This window comes from Sarcophilus harrisii, chromosome 5 (genome assembly GCF_902635505.1).
Source record: "Sarcophilus harrisii chromosome 5, mSarHar1.11, whole genome shotgun sequence".
Taxonomy (NCBI): Eukaryota; Metazoa; Chordata; class Mammalia; order Dasyuromorphia; family Dasyuridae; genus Sarcophilus; species Sarcophilus harrisii.
In genome coordinates this window covers 31,570,104-31,585,827 of record NC_045430.1, presented here as the reverse complement: position 1 = coordinate 31,585,827, position 15,724 = coordinate 31,570,104, and the positions used below count along the sequence as shown (strand labels likewise).

At 31.2% G+C, this 15,724-nt stretch overlaps 1 protein-coding gene across 1 annotated transcript in view; it reads left to right on the top strand.

The window, feature by feature from the left end:
* The window catches only part of LOC100923451 (ankyrin repeat domain-containing protein 7-like), an 87,928-nt gene that overhangs the window by 61,456 nt on the left and 10,748 nt on the right, over positions 1-15,724 (top strand). Inside the window, exons 13-17 of the mRNA XM_012551724.3 lie at positions 1,280-1,337; positions 3,357-3,564; positions 5,897-5,931; positions 6,533-6,590; positions 8,660-8,879. Coding sequence (XP_012407178.1) covers positions 1,280-1,337; positions 3,357-3,564; positions 5,897-5,930 — 300 coding nt within the window. The 3' untranslated portion in view covers position 5,931; positions 6,533-6,590; positions 8,660-8,879. The remainder of the gene's footprint in view (positions 1-1,279; positions 1,338-3,356; positions 3,565-5,896; positions 5,932-6,532; positions 6,591-8,659; positions 8,880-15,724) is intronic.

Sequence of the window (15,724 nt, the reverse complement as noted above, 5' to 3'; positions counted from 1 at the left end):
ATTATCCAGAAACTCTTTATTATAGTTTTTATTTTGGTCATCTAAATTACTCCATCAATTTCCAAAGTATTTGGCATGTAAACAAAGAATTTTCTAAATCAGATATACAAATTGGAATATTAGACTAGATAGCCAAAAGAACAAGGATAAGCCTAAAGATAATTAGGACACAGACTTAAAAGAAATGCAATGAATTCAGATTCTGTTTTATGCAAATCCTTGTAATGTTTGACATTTGAAAGAATTTTACTTTCTATGAACATTTTTATTTTCATAGCCAAATGTAAGGTGTTGTGTCTTAAAATACTGAAAACATAAGTTAACTTGGGAAATTTCTAACAAATGCATCTAATTAAACTAATACTTAAGGTGATCTGCTAGTTCATCTTTACTGATTGTAATAAAATCATTCCATTTTTTGCATTTCAAAAGAAAAAGAAACACAATTTTTCTAATTAATCACTAAATATCAGTTTTCAAAAGGACATATAGAGTATTTTTCTATTTGTTCCACAACTAATAAATTATGGATTTGGGACTTAAACCTAGATCTTCTAACTTAAAAAATTCAGTGCTCATCTTCTTGCTTTTAGTTGTTTTTTCAAAATATATTTTCATTTGGTGTAGGTACCTATCATTTTAGCACTTAGAAATAATGTAAAATGAGAGAAAAGATGGAAAAACAATGGCAAAACACTGACTTGTGATATATTTGTGGAACTGACTGCTTTAGATACTATCAAACCAGCACAGTTCATTCACTGAATTTTATTTTGGAAGAAGCATTGACTGTAATGGAGTAAACCCCCTTATCTTATGAATGAGAAAAGATTAGGCTCAAGGAAGTTAAATTACATGATTAGAGTCTTTTGGCTCATCTGTACCTTCACATGTCTGTCTTATTCTGAAATTATTGTGAAATTGTGAAAATTATCCTTTCACAATAAAAACTGAAGATATAATAGGATAGACAGCCAAAGTCATTCAATTAGACTTAGCTGGTATGTGTTATCAGCAGCACTTGAATCTATGTTACTCTGGGCAAGGCCATTGGTTTTACCAAGCATTTTCTCAATTGTAAAATAATTATGAGTAGTGTTTTTCTCATAAAAATTGTTGTGAGAATTCTTGAGAATTCTATGAGATAATGTATAAGAGATAACTTGTGAAAATCTTAAAGTGCTATATAAATGTTATCCATTGTTTTTCCTTTAAAGTTTATTTTACAATAATTTTACATTGAGTTTATTATTTTACAATACTTTTATGTATTTTATAGGATGAAGTAGAGATGGTTACGGATACTCTTGATGACCTCACTCAGTCATACAACAGAGGTACAGAGGATTATGATTTGTCTCCCTCAAATTATGTTCAGGATAAGAATATTTTTAAATTTTCTAACAGCAGGAATCAATGTTAAACAGGAATCAAATATGTGTTTATAGCCAAGAAAATATCACTGAAATCTTATTCCATTGACCCATAGTAGAATACAAATGATTTTTGGTTCTTGGAGGATCTGACAGAGTCTAATCTCTGAAAGAGTTTGCCAAACTAAAAAGAGTGGTGATTTCTCAAGGATGACCTCCTACTTGTTTCAATGCAGGAAGAATTAAGAACCTAGTTTGTGCCAAATACACAAATTTTAGGTAAGACACAGTTCTTGTCCTCATTGAGTGTGCAATCTACTAGGGGGATAGAATCTAAGAAGATAACTGTATTAGAAAAAATACAAAAATACTTAATAAATTATATGATAAGTAAATATAGTGTAAATGGCTATTTGAGGTATAAAAGTATGAAAAACATCAGCTATCATGAATAAAAAACCACTTTTTTTGAAGATAGCATTTGTGTTGCATTTAAAGGATGGATATGAATTCAGTAGATCATGGGTACTTAGAGGACTGGAATGAATGTTTGAAACATGGACATTGTGAGCAAGGAGGCAGTAAAATGAGAGTGAAAATCCAGGTTTACTGGACAGTATATAGACAAAAGAAGTAAATACCAAAAAGTAAGGTATTAAAATTGCAAAGGAAGTAGCTTTGTGTCTATAGGCAAATCACTTAATCTTAGAGCTTCATTTTTATTAATCTCTAAAATATTTTACTTCAGAGAATAATTTTGAGAGGGTTATTTTTAAGCCTATATATGCTATATTAGTAAATGTGAGTTATATATATTGAATGGTAGGATAAAGTGTATGAATTTTAGATGGTTGATAATAGAAAAAAAGAGATTAGCATTAACTAAATGAATAAAGTGATCTCTTTCATGAAAAGTGAATCATGAAGTGATCAAAAATAGGAAGAAACTTATAAATTTTTTTATAATTCTTTTTATAATTTTTCTAATTCTTCTGTCACATGGCCTATACAGTAGTGTACTGGACATGATGTCACAAATAATTAGTTACAAATTCTGTCTTATCTACCTACTAATGTGAATTTCAGCAAGTCCTCTAACTTCTCTGTTTTGGTATCTTCTTTTGCTTTGAAACTTGGATCTCAGATTTCCCTTTCTATCAACTTCACCCCCCATTACAATCAGTATCCATGAACAGCCCTGTTCTCCTCCACATCCTTGGTGCTTCAATTCTGTTTAACACTGTAATATATGAAGAATTGAAAGTTGTGAAAGAAAACCAGATAACCAAGTGTGTTCAATCTATAACTTTATATAAATCACTTTTCTAATTCTGGGCAAGTTCTAAATTTAGTTATGTATCTCTCTGAAAAATAAAATGCCTGGATTTTTTGGCAATTATTTTTCTTGAAGCACAAGTGATTTTTTTTCACTTTTTTTTGGTGTCAGCTATATTTTGGTTAAAAATACCAGAAGTCTAACCAATGAATAAATGAGGAAGAAAGCTATTGTATAAATGCTGTGACCCAATTTACATTATAAGCTTCTAAAGAATAAAAAGTGTTTACATGGAACTATTTGGGGTAAAATACATTTATTTTACTTTTAAAGTAATTTAGCATATTTATAATGTACTAATCTATTTTATTAATCTTATTTGTCCCACTCACAGTACACATCAGCATATTTACTTTTCACATATATTTTTCTTAGATGCTGAGGAATTCTGAGGTTTCAAATAACTTTTTAAAAAAATTAATGTGTAATTTAAGAGATTCTCTTTAACTGTCTACAATACCCAAAAGAAAGTAGGTAATTTAAAATTTAATTTAAATCTTTTGCAAAATAGCATTTTTTTATGTTTTAGAATTCATATGTGGATACTATTTTATTAGTGCCAGAGAATCCGAATTTTAGTTATACTGCTACTATTGTGCAGATTTTAAAATCCTAATATATTTATTTACTTGTGTTTCCCTCTATAGGTTCTACTTGCCTTTGGGAAGATAATAATGCAGTTCTTGCAAGTGACTTACCAGTAAAAACTAAAAAGTCACAATGGACAAGAAATGCTATGCATTTAAGAAACACAATTAGGGGACTACAGGAAAAATTCTTAAAAAGCAGAAAAACTGAATCTCGACTAAAGCATCAAAAAGTAGAATATGATGGAGAACTCATCTATGGACCCAGGTCTGAAACTCACAAGTTTAAATAAAGACTTGAAAGCATTTCTCTTTCATTGAAGCATTGTGACAGAGAATTTGAGGTTAAGAAGGCAAAAATGAAAAATCTTTAAAAGTATTAGAATGAGCCTTCCCTAATCCCTTTTACTCTATGGGGTATGATCCCTCTTCCTGTTTGGAATAATTTCCAGTGAGTACCCAATGTCACTTCATTTTGTTATTTTTGAAGGATAAATAGTTAGTTGTCTTTACAACATAGATTTATCAAGTGACTTCCTTGTGACAAGCACTGTTCTAGGCACTGAGTTTCAATGTCAGGGATAGGAAAAATGTAAAAAAGCCTGAAGATGAGAAATGGATTTCCAAGGATTCTAGTACGACTTGTGAAAAAGTGAATTCTTCATCTGGTATCCTACTCTGTAGTGGTGATAACAGAACTTTAAGTGAGACAGATCCTGATGAATTAAGGACTACTGGACTAGCTCATAAAAAAAAAATATTAGCAATGTGTGCTTTTTCTCATTCTAGAAGACTGTTGTCCTGATTTTTTTTGTTCTGCTAGTTGAATGTTCTTTCTAAGTATTCTGTTGATGTGAGAATTTCACTGCAGGAATGCCAGGAAAGCTAATTATTACTGGTAAAGCTAGGGGAGTGGTAAAGCTAGGGGTCCCAGACTCCCCTTTTCTATGCATACCACATTACTTGCCACTGTCATTTTGGTGACAGGAAACAGCAGGATTGGCACTGGTCTATGAAAAGTGGTTTTCACCATACATACCCAAGCATTAGTAATAATCCCACTCTTGGAGTGAGAAGATTTAAGGCTCATGTTCCCAGTCTCCTAATGCTCTATCATAGATTGAGAACTGAAAAGCACTGTAGGGGTCGTGTAGTCCAGCCTCCTTACTTTTAAGATGAGGAGATAAGTGGTTTACCCACAGTGAAACTGGCAAAAAGAGGAAGAACCAAATTATGAAATCCAGGTTGAGTCCACTTTGCTTTATACCACAAGGCCAATATTAGCAGTGGAACCTAGGACATAATTTACACATTTGTAAAATGGGGATGATAATACTTGGGTATTAGCAGTATTGTTGTAAGGCAAGTTCTTTGTAAATTGCTATAGAAAGATGAACTATCACTGTTCACCCAATAAATATATTATGCACCATGCAGCAAAGGATTCTGCTAATGATTGCTTTTATTGCATATTCAGTCTTTACTGAAAGACATAATACTTCTAGACTTCTGGAACTACTTACACAGTAGATACAGAGAAAAACAAGGGGAATATGGATGGGAAACAACACATACTGAATTTAACTTATCATTGCCATTAATATAATAGTTGACTTAAGCCCCTGAGAAGTGAGAGAGAATCCATTTTCTTCCACTATACTTCACGATATTTTACTTATTTCAAACTCCTTTTTTCTTCCTCTTTATTTGCAGGACATATCTTGTTGTTGTTGTTTTTTTAATACCTAGAAAGAGCCAATCATTGTTTCTTAGAATTTCTGACTCTGAAATTTGTTGTTCTGTTTAATCATATTTAATTTTCATAATTTACTACTTCAGAGAATTTATGTATTATCTCATCAACATTAGTACTTTCTCTAAAGAGGAATATCATGGCTTTGTCATTTGATCAAAGTAATTTCTGCATGCTTTCTTCCAGAAAGAGTCCATCTAATTTTCTGGTAAACTTGTTTTAAAAATATTAGTCATATGCAATGTGAAGAGTCTTATTCTAGGTTCTAGGAAAAATAAAAGTTAGTAAGATAGTCCCTGACCTCTTGCAGCTTGCATTATAATAAATACAAGGTACATAAAACTTGAATTACCAAAAAAGTATGATTATATTGGTTACCATGGTTAATATTTTCTAAAACTTAGAATCCAGTGAAACATAATTTAATATTTGTTGATGACTCAATTCTAACAATCACAATAGTATTCTCATTTTAGAATCTTACTAACAAGCAGTTTGGGACATGAACAATTAAAAAAAATAAATAACTGATTTACAAGTTATTATATTTTGGTTGATAATTATTTTCAAAGTAATCTCTTAACTTTTTCCTTAATGGGAAACAATTTAGATGTTAATTCAGAATTTTTAAAATTTCTCTTAAAAACTTTTCAAGAGGCAAAGATGACCATTTATTATGTTATGACTATAAGAATAAATAGTGTAATATTCTTTATCTTACTGAGTAGAAATATGAAAAAGCATATGATTTTGAAATAAGTATGCATTAATCAAATAATTACATTGATAACATACTTCCATATTTTTACTTATGTGCTTTTTTTTAAATAATTTTTTTGCCTTTTAGGTTTGCAAAGAAAACAGTAAATGAAAAAAAATAAGGTAATGTAAAAACTTCTAAAAATGTAAATTAATTTAGAAAATAATAACAATTTTTCATGAACAGAAAGGACCCCTTTTCTCCATTATGAAACACAGGATTATTCATCACAAAATGGATACTTATAGAAATAGTCTTCTTGTGAAATGCAGCCATTGTGAATGCCAGAAAACTACTTAGGTTGCTGGTTTTTCTTTCATTTGCTCCCTGCCCCCATAAATAAAATGAAGACTATTTACTATTTGTAAGAGATGTTGTATTTGTGATAATTTTCATAAGATTGCTAAATCAGCTTCTAGATAGGCATGTGGCCTAGTGAATAATCAAGAAAACGGAAGGTTGAATCTATTCTTGGGCTCTTAGCTAACTGTGTGATTCTGAACAAATCACCTAACATCTCATATCTTATTTCCTCATTTGTAAAATAATTATAACTAGTGCTTTTCTCACAAAATTGTTGTGAGAATGCTATGAGATAAAAGTGTGGGGAAAATCTGATAGTCAAGTGACACAAAGGTTATTCATTGTTATAGCTTTAAAGTTTATTTTACAATAATTTTACATTAAGTTTATTATTTGACACTATTTTTATGTATTTTATAGGATGAAGTAGAAATGATTACAGATACTCTTGATGACCCCAGTCAGGCACAAGACACAGGTACAGAGGATTATGATTTGTTTCCCTCAAGTTATGTTCAGTGAAAGAATATTTTTAAATTTTCTAACAAAATATCAGTGTCAAACAGAAATCAAATATATGTTTATAACCAAGACAATACCACTGAAGTCCTATTCCATTGACCCATAATAGAACAGAAGTGACTGTGGGTTCTTGGAGGATCTGACAGAGTTTAATTTCTGACAGACCTTGCTAGGCTAAAAAGGGTTACATTGGCTGTAGAGTGGTGATTTTTAGCCACAAAAGTTCTCAAGGACAACCTACTACTCGTTTCAATGCAGGAAGAATCAAGAATCTAATGGTTGCCAAATATAAAAATTCTTGTCTTCATTGAGTGTGCAGTCTCCTAGGGTAATACAGCCTATGTAGAAAATTGTAATAAGAAAAAAATAAATACTTAATAAATAATATAAGTAAACAAAGAGTACAGTCATATTGCTATTTGACATATAAAGTGTGAAAGAACATCAGCTATCAAGAATAAAAAAAACTTTTTGAATGAAGCATTTGTATTGCATTTTAAAGGATAGATATGAATTCAGTAGGTCACGGGAAATTAAAGGACTGGAATGAACATTTGAAACATGGGAATTCTAAGCAAGGAGGCAGTAAAATGTCAGTGAAAATAAAGTTTTATAGTCAAAAGAAGTAAATACCAAAAAGTAATGTATTAAAATTTCAGAGAAAGTCGCTTTGCGTCTATAGGCAAATTCCTTAATCTTGGAACTTCATTTTATTGATCTCTAAAATATCTTACTTCACAGGATAATTTTGGGAAAGTTATATTTTAAATCAATATGTGCTATAACTTAACTTAATGTGAGTTATGCATATTGAATACTAGGATAAGGTGTATGAATTTTATTTGATTGATAATAAAAAAAACATTAAAGAGATTGACATTACTAGATGAATAAAGTGATCTCTTTCATGAAAAGAATAGCAGAATATTTCTCTTAATCTCTTAAGTGACCAAAAACAGGAAGAACCTTGTAAATTTTCTGCCTAGTTTTTTTTTACAGTTCTTCTGTCAGCATTATTATGTAAGCATGTATATAAGCATATTATATAAGCATATATGTAAGCATCTTATATAAGATAGTATACTAGACATGATTTCACAAATAACTAGTTACAAATTCTGCCTTATCTACCTACTACCTGTGAATCTCAACAAGTCCTCTAACTTCTCTGTGCCAATTTCTTCTTTTGCTTTGAATCTTGGATCTGAGATTTCCCTTACTGTCGGCTTCACCATCCATTACAATCAGAGTACCATAACAGCCCTGTTCTTCCCCAACATCCTTGGTGCCACTGAAATATTTGAAGAATTGAAATTTACCAAAGACAACTAGATAATTAAATATGTTAAATCTGTAACTTGATATAACTCGCTTTTCTAATTCTGAGTTAGCTCTAAATTTAGTTGTATATTTCTCTGAAGAATAAAGTGCTTGGGTTTTGTGGCAGTTATTTTCATCAAAGCGCAAGTGATTTTTTTTTTCACTTTCTTCTGGTATCTCAGCTGTATTTTGGTTAAAGTTTGCAGAAATCTGATCAATGAATAAACGAGGAAGGTTATTGTGTGAATGATGTATACAGATTTATAGTATAAGTCTCTAAAGAATAAGAAGTGTTTACATGGAACTATTTGGGGTAAATACATTTATGTTACCTTTAAAGTAATTTAGCATATTTGTAATGTGTAGATAATCTATTTTATTAATCTTATTTATCCCACTCACAGTACAATCAGCATGTTTACTTCTCACATATATTTTTCTTATTGTAAGGAATTCTGAGGTTTCACATATATATTTTTTTAATTAGTGTGTAACTTAGGGATTCTATTCAACTGTCTACAATGCCCAAAAGGAGGTAAATCTTTTGGTAAATCTATTGGCAAAATAATATCTTTGTATAATCTTAGCATTCATATGTGGATACTATTTTATCAGTGCCAGAGAATCTGAATTCTAGTTATACTGCTGCTATTGTGCAGATTTTAAAACCCTAGTATATTTATTTACTTGTGTTTCTCTCTACAGATTCTATTTGCCTTTGGGAAGATCAGAATGTAATTCTTGCAAATGACTTATCAGTAAAATTAAAAATGCAACGGGCACAACTCGGACAACTCAGAAGAAGAGTTATGAGTTTCAAAAATGCAGTGAGGGAACTAGAGGAAAATTTATCAGAAAGCAGCAAAACTGAATCCCAAATAAAGCATCAAAAAGTGGACTGTGATAGAGAACTCAATAGAGATAGGTATGGAACTCAAGTTTAAATAAAGACTTGAAAGTATTTCTCTTACATTGAAGCATTGTGGTAGAATATTTGAGGTTAGGAAGTTAAAAATGAAACATCTTTAAAAGAATTCAATAATGAGCCTTCCTTAATACCTTTTACTCTATGGGGTATGATCCATCTTCCTGTTTGGAATAATTTCCAGTGAGTGCCCACTGTCACTTCATTATGTTATTTTTTGAAGGACAGATAGATAGTTCTCTTTAATCAACATAACATTTATCAGGTGCCTTCTATGTGACAAGCACTGTTCTAATCACTAAGACTCAAAGACAAAAAATGAAATGTCTTCTGGAAGTTTACATTCAATAAATACAAATGTAAATACAATAGAGTCATGGAAATTTGGAGCAGGGAACAAGGCACAGAGTACTTACTAACAGTAACATATAGAAGAAGGTACCTAAGTAGTTAAAAAAAAAAAAAAAGAAATTTGAATGGACAGGGAGATTAGGAAAACAGCATTACAAACCAAGCTGAGAAGATATTCACTACAAAAGTGTGTTGCCTTGGGAAATGGAGTTCTGTGTTGTCCTGTGTAGAACCAAAAGTAGGATACTTTGACTGGATTGTAGACTGCAAGGAGGGGAGTAATGTATAATAAGGTTAGAAAGGTAGTTTCTATTTCTGATATGCCATAAATATCTGCTTATTCAAATTCCTCAGTAAATGTCTTAGTCCCCTTCTCTATGCAAAATACTTTGTGAAACTTTAGGGCAGATAAGAGAAGAATATGATATGGCCTGAGCTGTCACAGAGCTTACAACCTTGGAAATGGTATTGTTTCTCTCGGTGATCTCATCGGCTCCTCATGAGTTCCCTTAACACCCTTATGGAGGAATGATTTCCACGGTGATAAATATTCAGCCCTAGTCTCTCTCTTGAGCTCCTTCCATACATCACTATTTTTTTTTTCTGGATATCTCAAAGGGGATGTGCCATATGCATCTTGACCTTGACAGAATTATCTTTCTTTCTAAGCCCTGTCCTCTTCTGAATGACCCTATTATCTTTTTTTTTTTTTAATAGCCTTTTATTTACAGGTTATATGCATGGATAACTTTACAGCGTTAACAATTGCCAAACCTCGTGTTCCAATTTTTCATCTCTTACCCCCCACCCCCTCCCCTAGATGGCAGGATGACCAGTAGATGTTAAATACATTAAAATTGAATGACCCTATTATCAATGACACCACCTTCCTTATCTTTAACTCCTCCTTTTTACTCCTCACATTCAATCTAATGACAAATTTTCTGCCTTTGTAGCATCTTTCATGGAGTCCATTTCTGTCTACTAACAATCTTTAGTAAAATGCAGGCATTCATTGCCTCTTGCTTATATTATTGCACTTGCCCTCCTCTTTCTTTCTCTGAATGAAGGTCTTCCATACACCAATCCATTCTTCAAAGCTGCCAAAGTGATTTTCCAAAATCATAAATTTTAGGATGTCATTCCTTCTCTTCCTTAAGTAGTATTGTTTCCCTATCACTTCCAAGATCAAATATAAACTCTTTTTGTTGGCACTCAAAAGCCTTTATGACCTGGCCTCTTCCTACTTTTCCAATTTCCTCACATTTTACTCTTCTCCCTAACACTGAAATCCAGCCCTACTGGCCTACCTGCTATTCTTCCTTTTAAGAGTATTTTTCCTTTATTCTGTGTAAAGACTTCTTTGAACATTGGTTTTTTAAACATTTTCAATTCTAAATTTTCTCTTCCTCTTCTTTTTCCCCCTCCCTAAAACAGTAAGCAATTTGATATAGGTTATATAAGTGTAATCATGTTAAACATATTTCAATATTAGTCATGGTATGAGAGAAGAAACAATCTAAATGGGGGGAAAAAGCATGAAAAATCTAAAATGAAAATAGTATATTTTGACGTGAATTCAGGTTCCATCAGTTCTTTCTCTTGATGTGGATAGCATTTTTCATTATGAATCTTTTGAGATTATCTTAGATCATTGTATTGCTAAAAAGAGCTAAGTTATTGATAGATGATCATCACCCAATATTGATGTACAGTGTGCTCATTCTGCTCACTTAATTTTGTATCACTTAATGTAAGTCTATCCCGTTTTTCTGAAATTGACTGTCAATTTTCAGTCCCTTTAGTAATTAAGTGCCTTATTTTCTGATATTGCCTCCCAGAAATTCAATATGTACCTTGCTTTCATGTATTTTATTTACATATTGTTTTACCCATTTAGAACATAAGCACCTTGAGGACAGGATTGGTGTTTTTGACTTTGTTTATATCCTCAATGCTTAGCACAGTACTCGACACACAAGAAGCACTTAATGAATGCTTGTTTACTAATAATGGCTGACTCCATTGAGAGTTCTGTGATATACTATAATAGCTTATAAACAGCATGCAGAATCTTTCTTGAATTTCCTATAGGAGTATTTGAGAATGATTTTTCAGTCACAATATAACCTGTCCTATTTTCAATAGGACAATCATTCCATATGATTCTAATTTAACATTGTTGGAAGTTACACTCCTTATTTGTTATTATTTTTCTCATTCATCCTTGAAATTTATGAAAACAGTGTCTTGATACCTCTATCATGCAGGTTGTGAAATACTGAAAATAAGTCAAAAATAAGAACAGCATAATATGTTTGTAATGAAAATTGGTCTCCTTAGTTTTTACTGAAAATCATTTCAAATTCTGATTCACATTTCAGAGAATTTTTTTTTTTTCAGTATGAATAGTACAAGCAGGATTGTTGACTCCTCAGTGTTTCAGGTACCTCCATTTAGCATGCAGTTTACATCTTCAAATCCTAAGCATAGTTGTAAAAGCAGCCTGTAAGCAGATGTGTAGACTATTGGACTTAAAATACTGGTGGATATCTTAAAGGTAAAAAAAAAAAAATCGATGGATTTGAATCTTTTCAACAATATGACGTGATTCAGGTCAATTCCAGGAGACTTGTAATGGAAAGAGCCATCTGCATCCAAAAAGAGGACTGTGGGGACTGAATGTAGATCTGAACATAGTATTACCTTTTTTGTTGTTGTTTTGTTTGCTTTTTTGTTTTTCTCATTTTTTCCCTTTTTGATCTTATTTTTCTTGTGCAGCATGATAAATATGGAAATATGTACAGAATAATTGCTCATGTCTAAGAGCAGGAGTGGGGGAACAGAAGGGAGAAAAAAATTCAGAAACAAGGTTTTGTGTAGATAAATGTTACAATATCTTTGCATGTATTTTGAAAATAAAAACTTATTTAAAAATACAATGAAATATGAAAAAATATTTAATAAAAAAAGGAATCCTGAAAATTAAAAGTTGTTTCCCTCACAAAATTCACTGCAAAATTTCCTTTTGACTATTTTAAACTTTTATCCATTTTTTGTAATCTTTCAAGACTATATAACACAATTACTTGCAATTTTTTTTCCAAATGCAATACTGAACTCTAGTTTGGAAAGTGAAAAACAAAACAGAGAAAAACAACAGACAGAAATTAATTACTCTTCCTGTGCAAGTTCAGCTATACTTGATCAGGAACATCAGGTATCAAAACTAAATCTTCAGGGAAAACAAGATGAATTGCTTCTTTTAAAGCACCAAGAAATATATGAGATTGGCATGCTATCACTTCAGTTTTTTAAAAATGAAAATGAATTACACCAACTATATAATTCCCTCAGAAAAAAGATATTTATTTTAAAAACCGCAAAGAGAGAATTAATCCAGACCATGAATAAAGTAGAGGAACTTGAACACAAACATGAAATACAAAAGGAAAAATTGAAGAGATCATTTCTCAAAGAAGATTCCATGCAAGAAAGCTTAACTCAAATCCAAAGGGAAATTAAGTTGCTTCAAAAACTATCTGGAGATGCCCAAAACAAAAAGGGCTTCATAGAAGTGGTATCAAATGGTGCTAGAGTGCAGTTTGGGGAGCACTCCATGATTCTTTATGCTGACGTTGAAAAACAAGATTGTGTGACAGAAGAAAGAAATAAAGAATTATTTGATGAATATATCCACTTAAGAGAGCAAATCCATAAATATGAAGATCAACAGGCAGAAACAGAGGTATGTCTTTATATATCATCTGACAAACATTTGAAATTTTGAAATGAATTTCAAAGCTATTTTGATCAAAATAAATTAGGAATTTTAATTTTCTGATATTAGTAACTTAAAGTGTAAAAATTCTGACATGCAAGAAAGGAAAATGAGGAAACATTCATGATAAAAATCAACCCAATATCCATTTTTTTAGATAAGTTGACTCTCATTTTGACTAAAAGTATTATGTAGCTAGCCCATGAAATTTTAAATGCATAGTATTTATTTGTAAGTGAATTTAGATGGAGTTAATACTAATAAATTTGTAGTTCTAATAATTTGCCTGGTATTCTATTTAATGCTGCAATGCAATAAATTGTTAGAAATACTAAAACAAGGTAAATCATGAAAAAAAATTATGCTAGGAGTAATATAACAATTCATATTAGTCATCCAAATTGAGATAGTGTAGGGCATTTACCCTTTGAAACATGTTTCTTTATAGTTTTCATTCAAATTACTGTGAACTGATTTTAGAAATATTAAACAGTTGATCATATTATTAGTAACTATTTTTGTTTAAAATTTAGGACAATAATTCTGTTCAAAGAGATTATGATTACACATTAAGAAATAATTTTAGTGTGTGGTAATAAAGCCATTTTTAAAATTGTGCTTTTGATTCCCTATGACATATTTATTATTTATGTCAGTACTTTTTCATCATTTTTACTGATACTTCTTGCATAATGTCTAGAATTTTAGTTTCTGGGATCATGCCTTTCATTTATTGAAAATGTCTAATAGCAGTTCTGGGTAAAGGGCTGAAACTATGAAAAGGTGTACTTGAATCAGACAATTGAGCACTTAAGGTTAATTACCTATTTGACATGAGACAATGACTCTATTAGCACATGTTTGGAAAAATGGCTCTTCTCACTGTTTGGTGCAAACTTGCTCAATATTTGATATTAAGATAATGGTAGGCAAGGATTAGAGGGTGGGGTGAGAGAGACCAGACTTCACCTTGTGGCAGGATGAGGAGGAGAGAAGTTGATGTCTTGTGGAAGTTTGTCTGTCTCCTTCACTTCTCCCCCAAAAGATCAAGGATTTTAATTTATCCTGACTCTGACTGATCCCAACACATCCAGGGAGCTAGCTTGGACTTAACAGTTCTTGTTATCTGTGATGCTTTAAATGTATGCAGTGCGTGGAAGGACTACCAACTATTTACTGAGTAACAATTTCAGATAAAAAAATAGATTTTATTTTTAGTCTTTATAATCATCTGATTGAATCTATTTCACAGTGGAATTTATTTTTTTGTATTAATTCAATTAATTTCTTTAAACAATTTTACATTGTCTTAGCTTGTTTCCTTTCAAAAGGTTAATAGACTTTAGTTGAATTTTTCTTTTACAAGATAATTAATCTTATCTAATGAGAGAAAATTTTAAGTTTTTTTTTTATTTTATTTTACCTTAATTTACTATTATTCATGGATTTTTTTATAACATGAATAGTGAAACACATACACACATCTAAAAATATGCTTGTATTTTGTGTGTATATGTATTTTGTATGTATATGTGTGTGTGTCTTGGTCTTCATTCTAGGTTAGAGGATGAAATAAAATTCCTTTCCTTTAGCAAAGACTTTTCATCATACAGTATATCCATAAATGAGAGAGCTATCATATTTTCTATAGTTTTCCTCGTTTTCTGTCCATTGACAACAACCAAGAGTATAATTTATCTCCTTGCATAAAAAGGAACTGTTTTGAAGACTTGACAAGGACAGTTGAAGATATGAATAGTAGCTAGCAGCCCCTTCCCTCCCCTCTCCTCCCCTGACTTTTTGCTTTCATCAAATCAGATCAATTCCTTCAAGTAATTTTATCCAGGCCTGACAAGCATAACAGTGCATATGATCATTCTCCAGGGGAAACTGTAAGAGGAACAAAAATGCATCTTTTTCTTATAAGTGTCCTTATAAGGGCAGATGCAAAGAACTTTTTTCTGAAAAATAGAAGGTAATAACCCCTAATGTTTCTATCAGATAAGAGAAGCTACATATTCTACCCTCCACCATTCTCCCACCTTCCATATGAATTGTACATAAAAAGCTTTACTCTTTATGTGCCTTTGGAGGTTTTATAATTCTCAAGAAGATGGAAAGGGGAAATCAGAAGTTTATGATAAGCAAGGAGAAAGATAGCATTTGGTCCATATTGAATGGAGGGTGTGTATATAGTCAAAAGAGCTTTGTGGGCTTAAGAAATAAGTTCTGATCTTTTTCTCAATGACTACTTTTAGGACTTAGCCGATGTAACCTCTTTGGGTTACTTTCCTCAACTGTAAAATGAGGTGATTGCATTAAATAGTCCCTAAGACTTTTCCTATTTCTAAATCTATGATGATCATATATATGTTCATGCAATCAAATTGTATATGAAAATATATCAGTTTACTTTGAAGATATATTTATTTCATAAAAGCTAATACTGACATATGAAATCAGTACTAGAAATTGTATGTACATATTTCTATCAGAGTATCATAAAAAAGCTTCAACAAGATATTGCAATGGATTCCCAAAAAGAACAATCCATGATTTTACAAGAACTTATGTCATTTTATCAAAACCTTTTGAAATTGGAAAAACAACAAAAGAAGGAATTAGGTCAAATCAAAAGAAAAGTAAGTATGCAAAAATTCAAAATTTTTTCATTGATTGATGAAAAGTGTTTTCAATCTAACACTTTTTATTT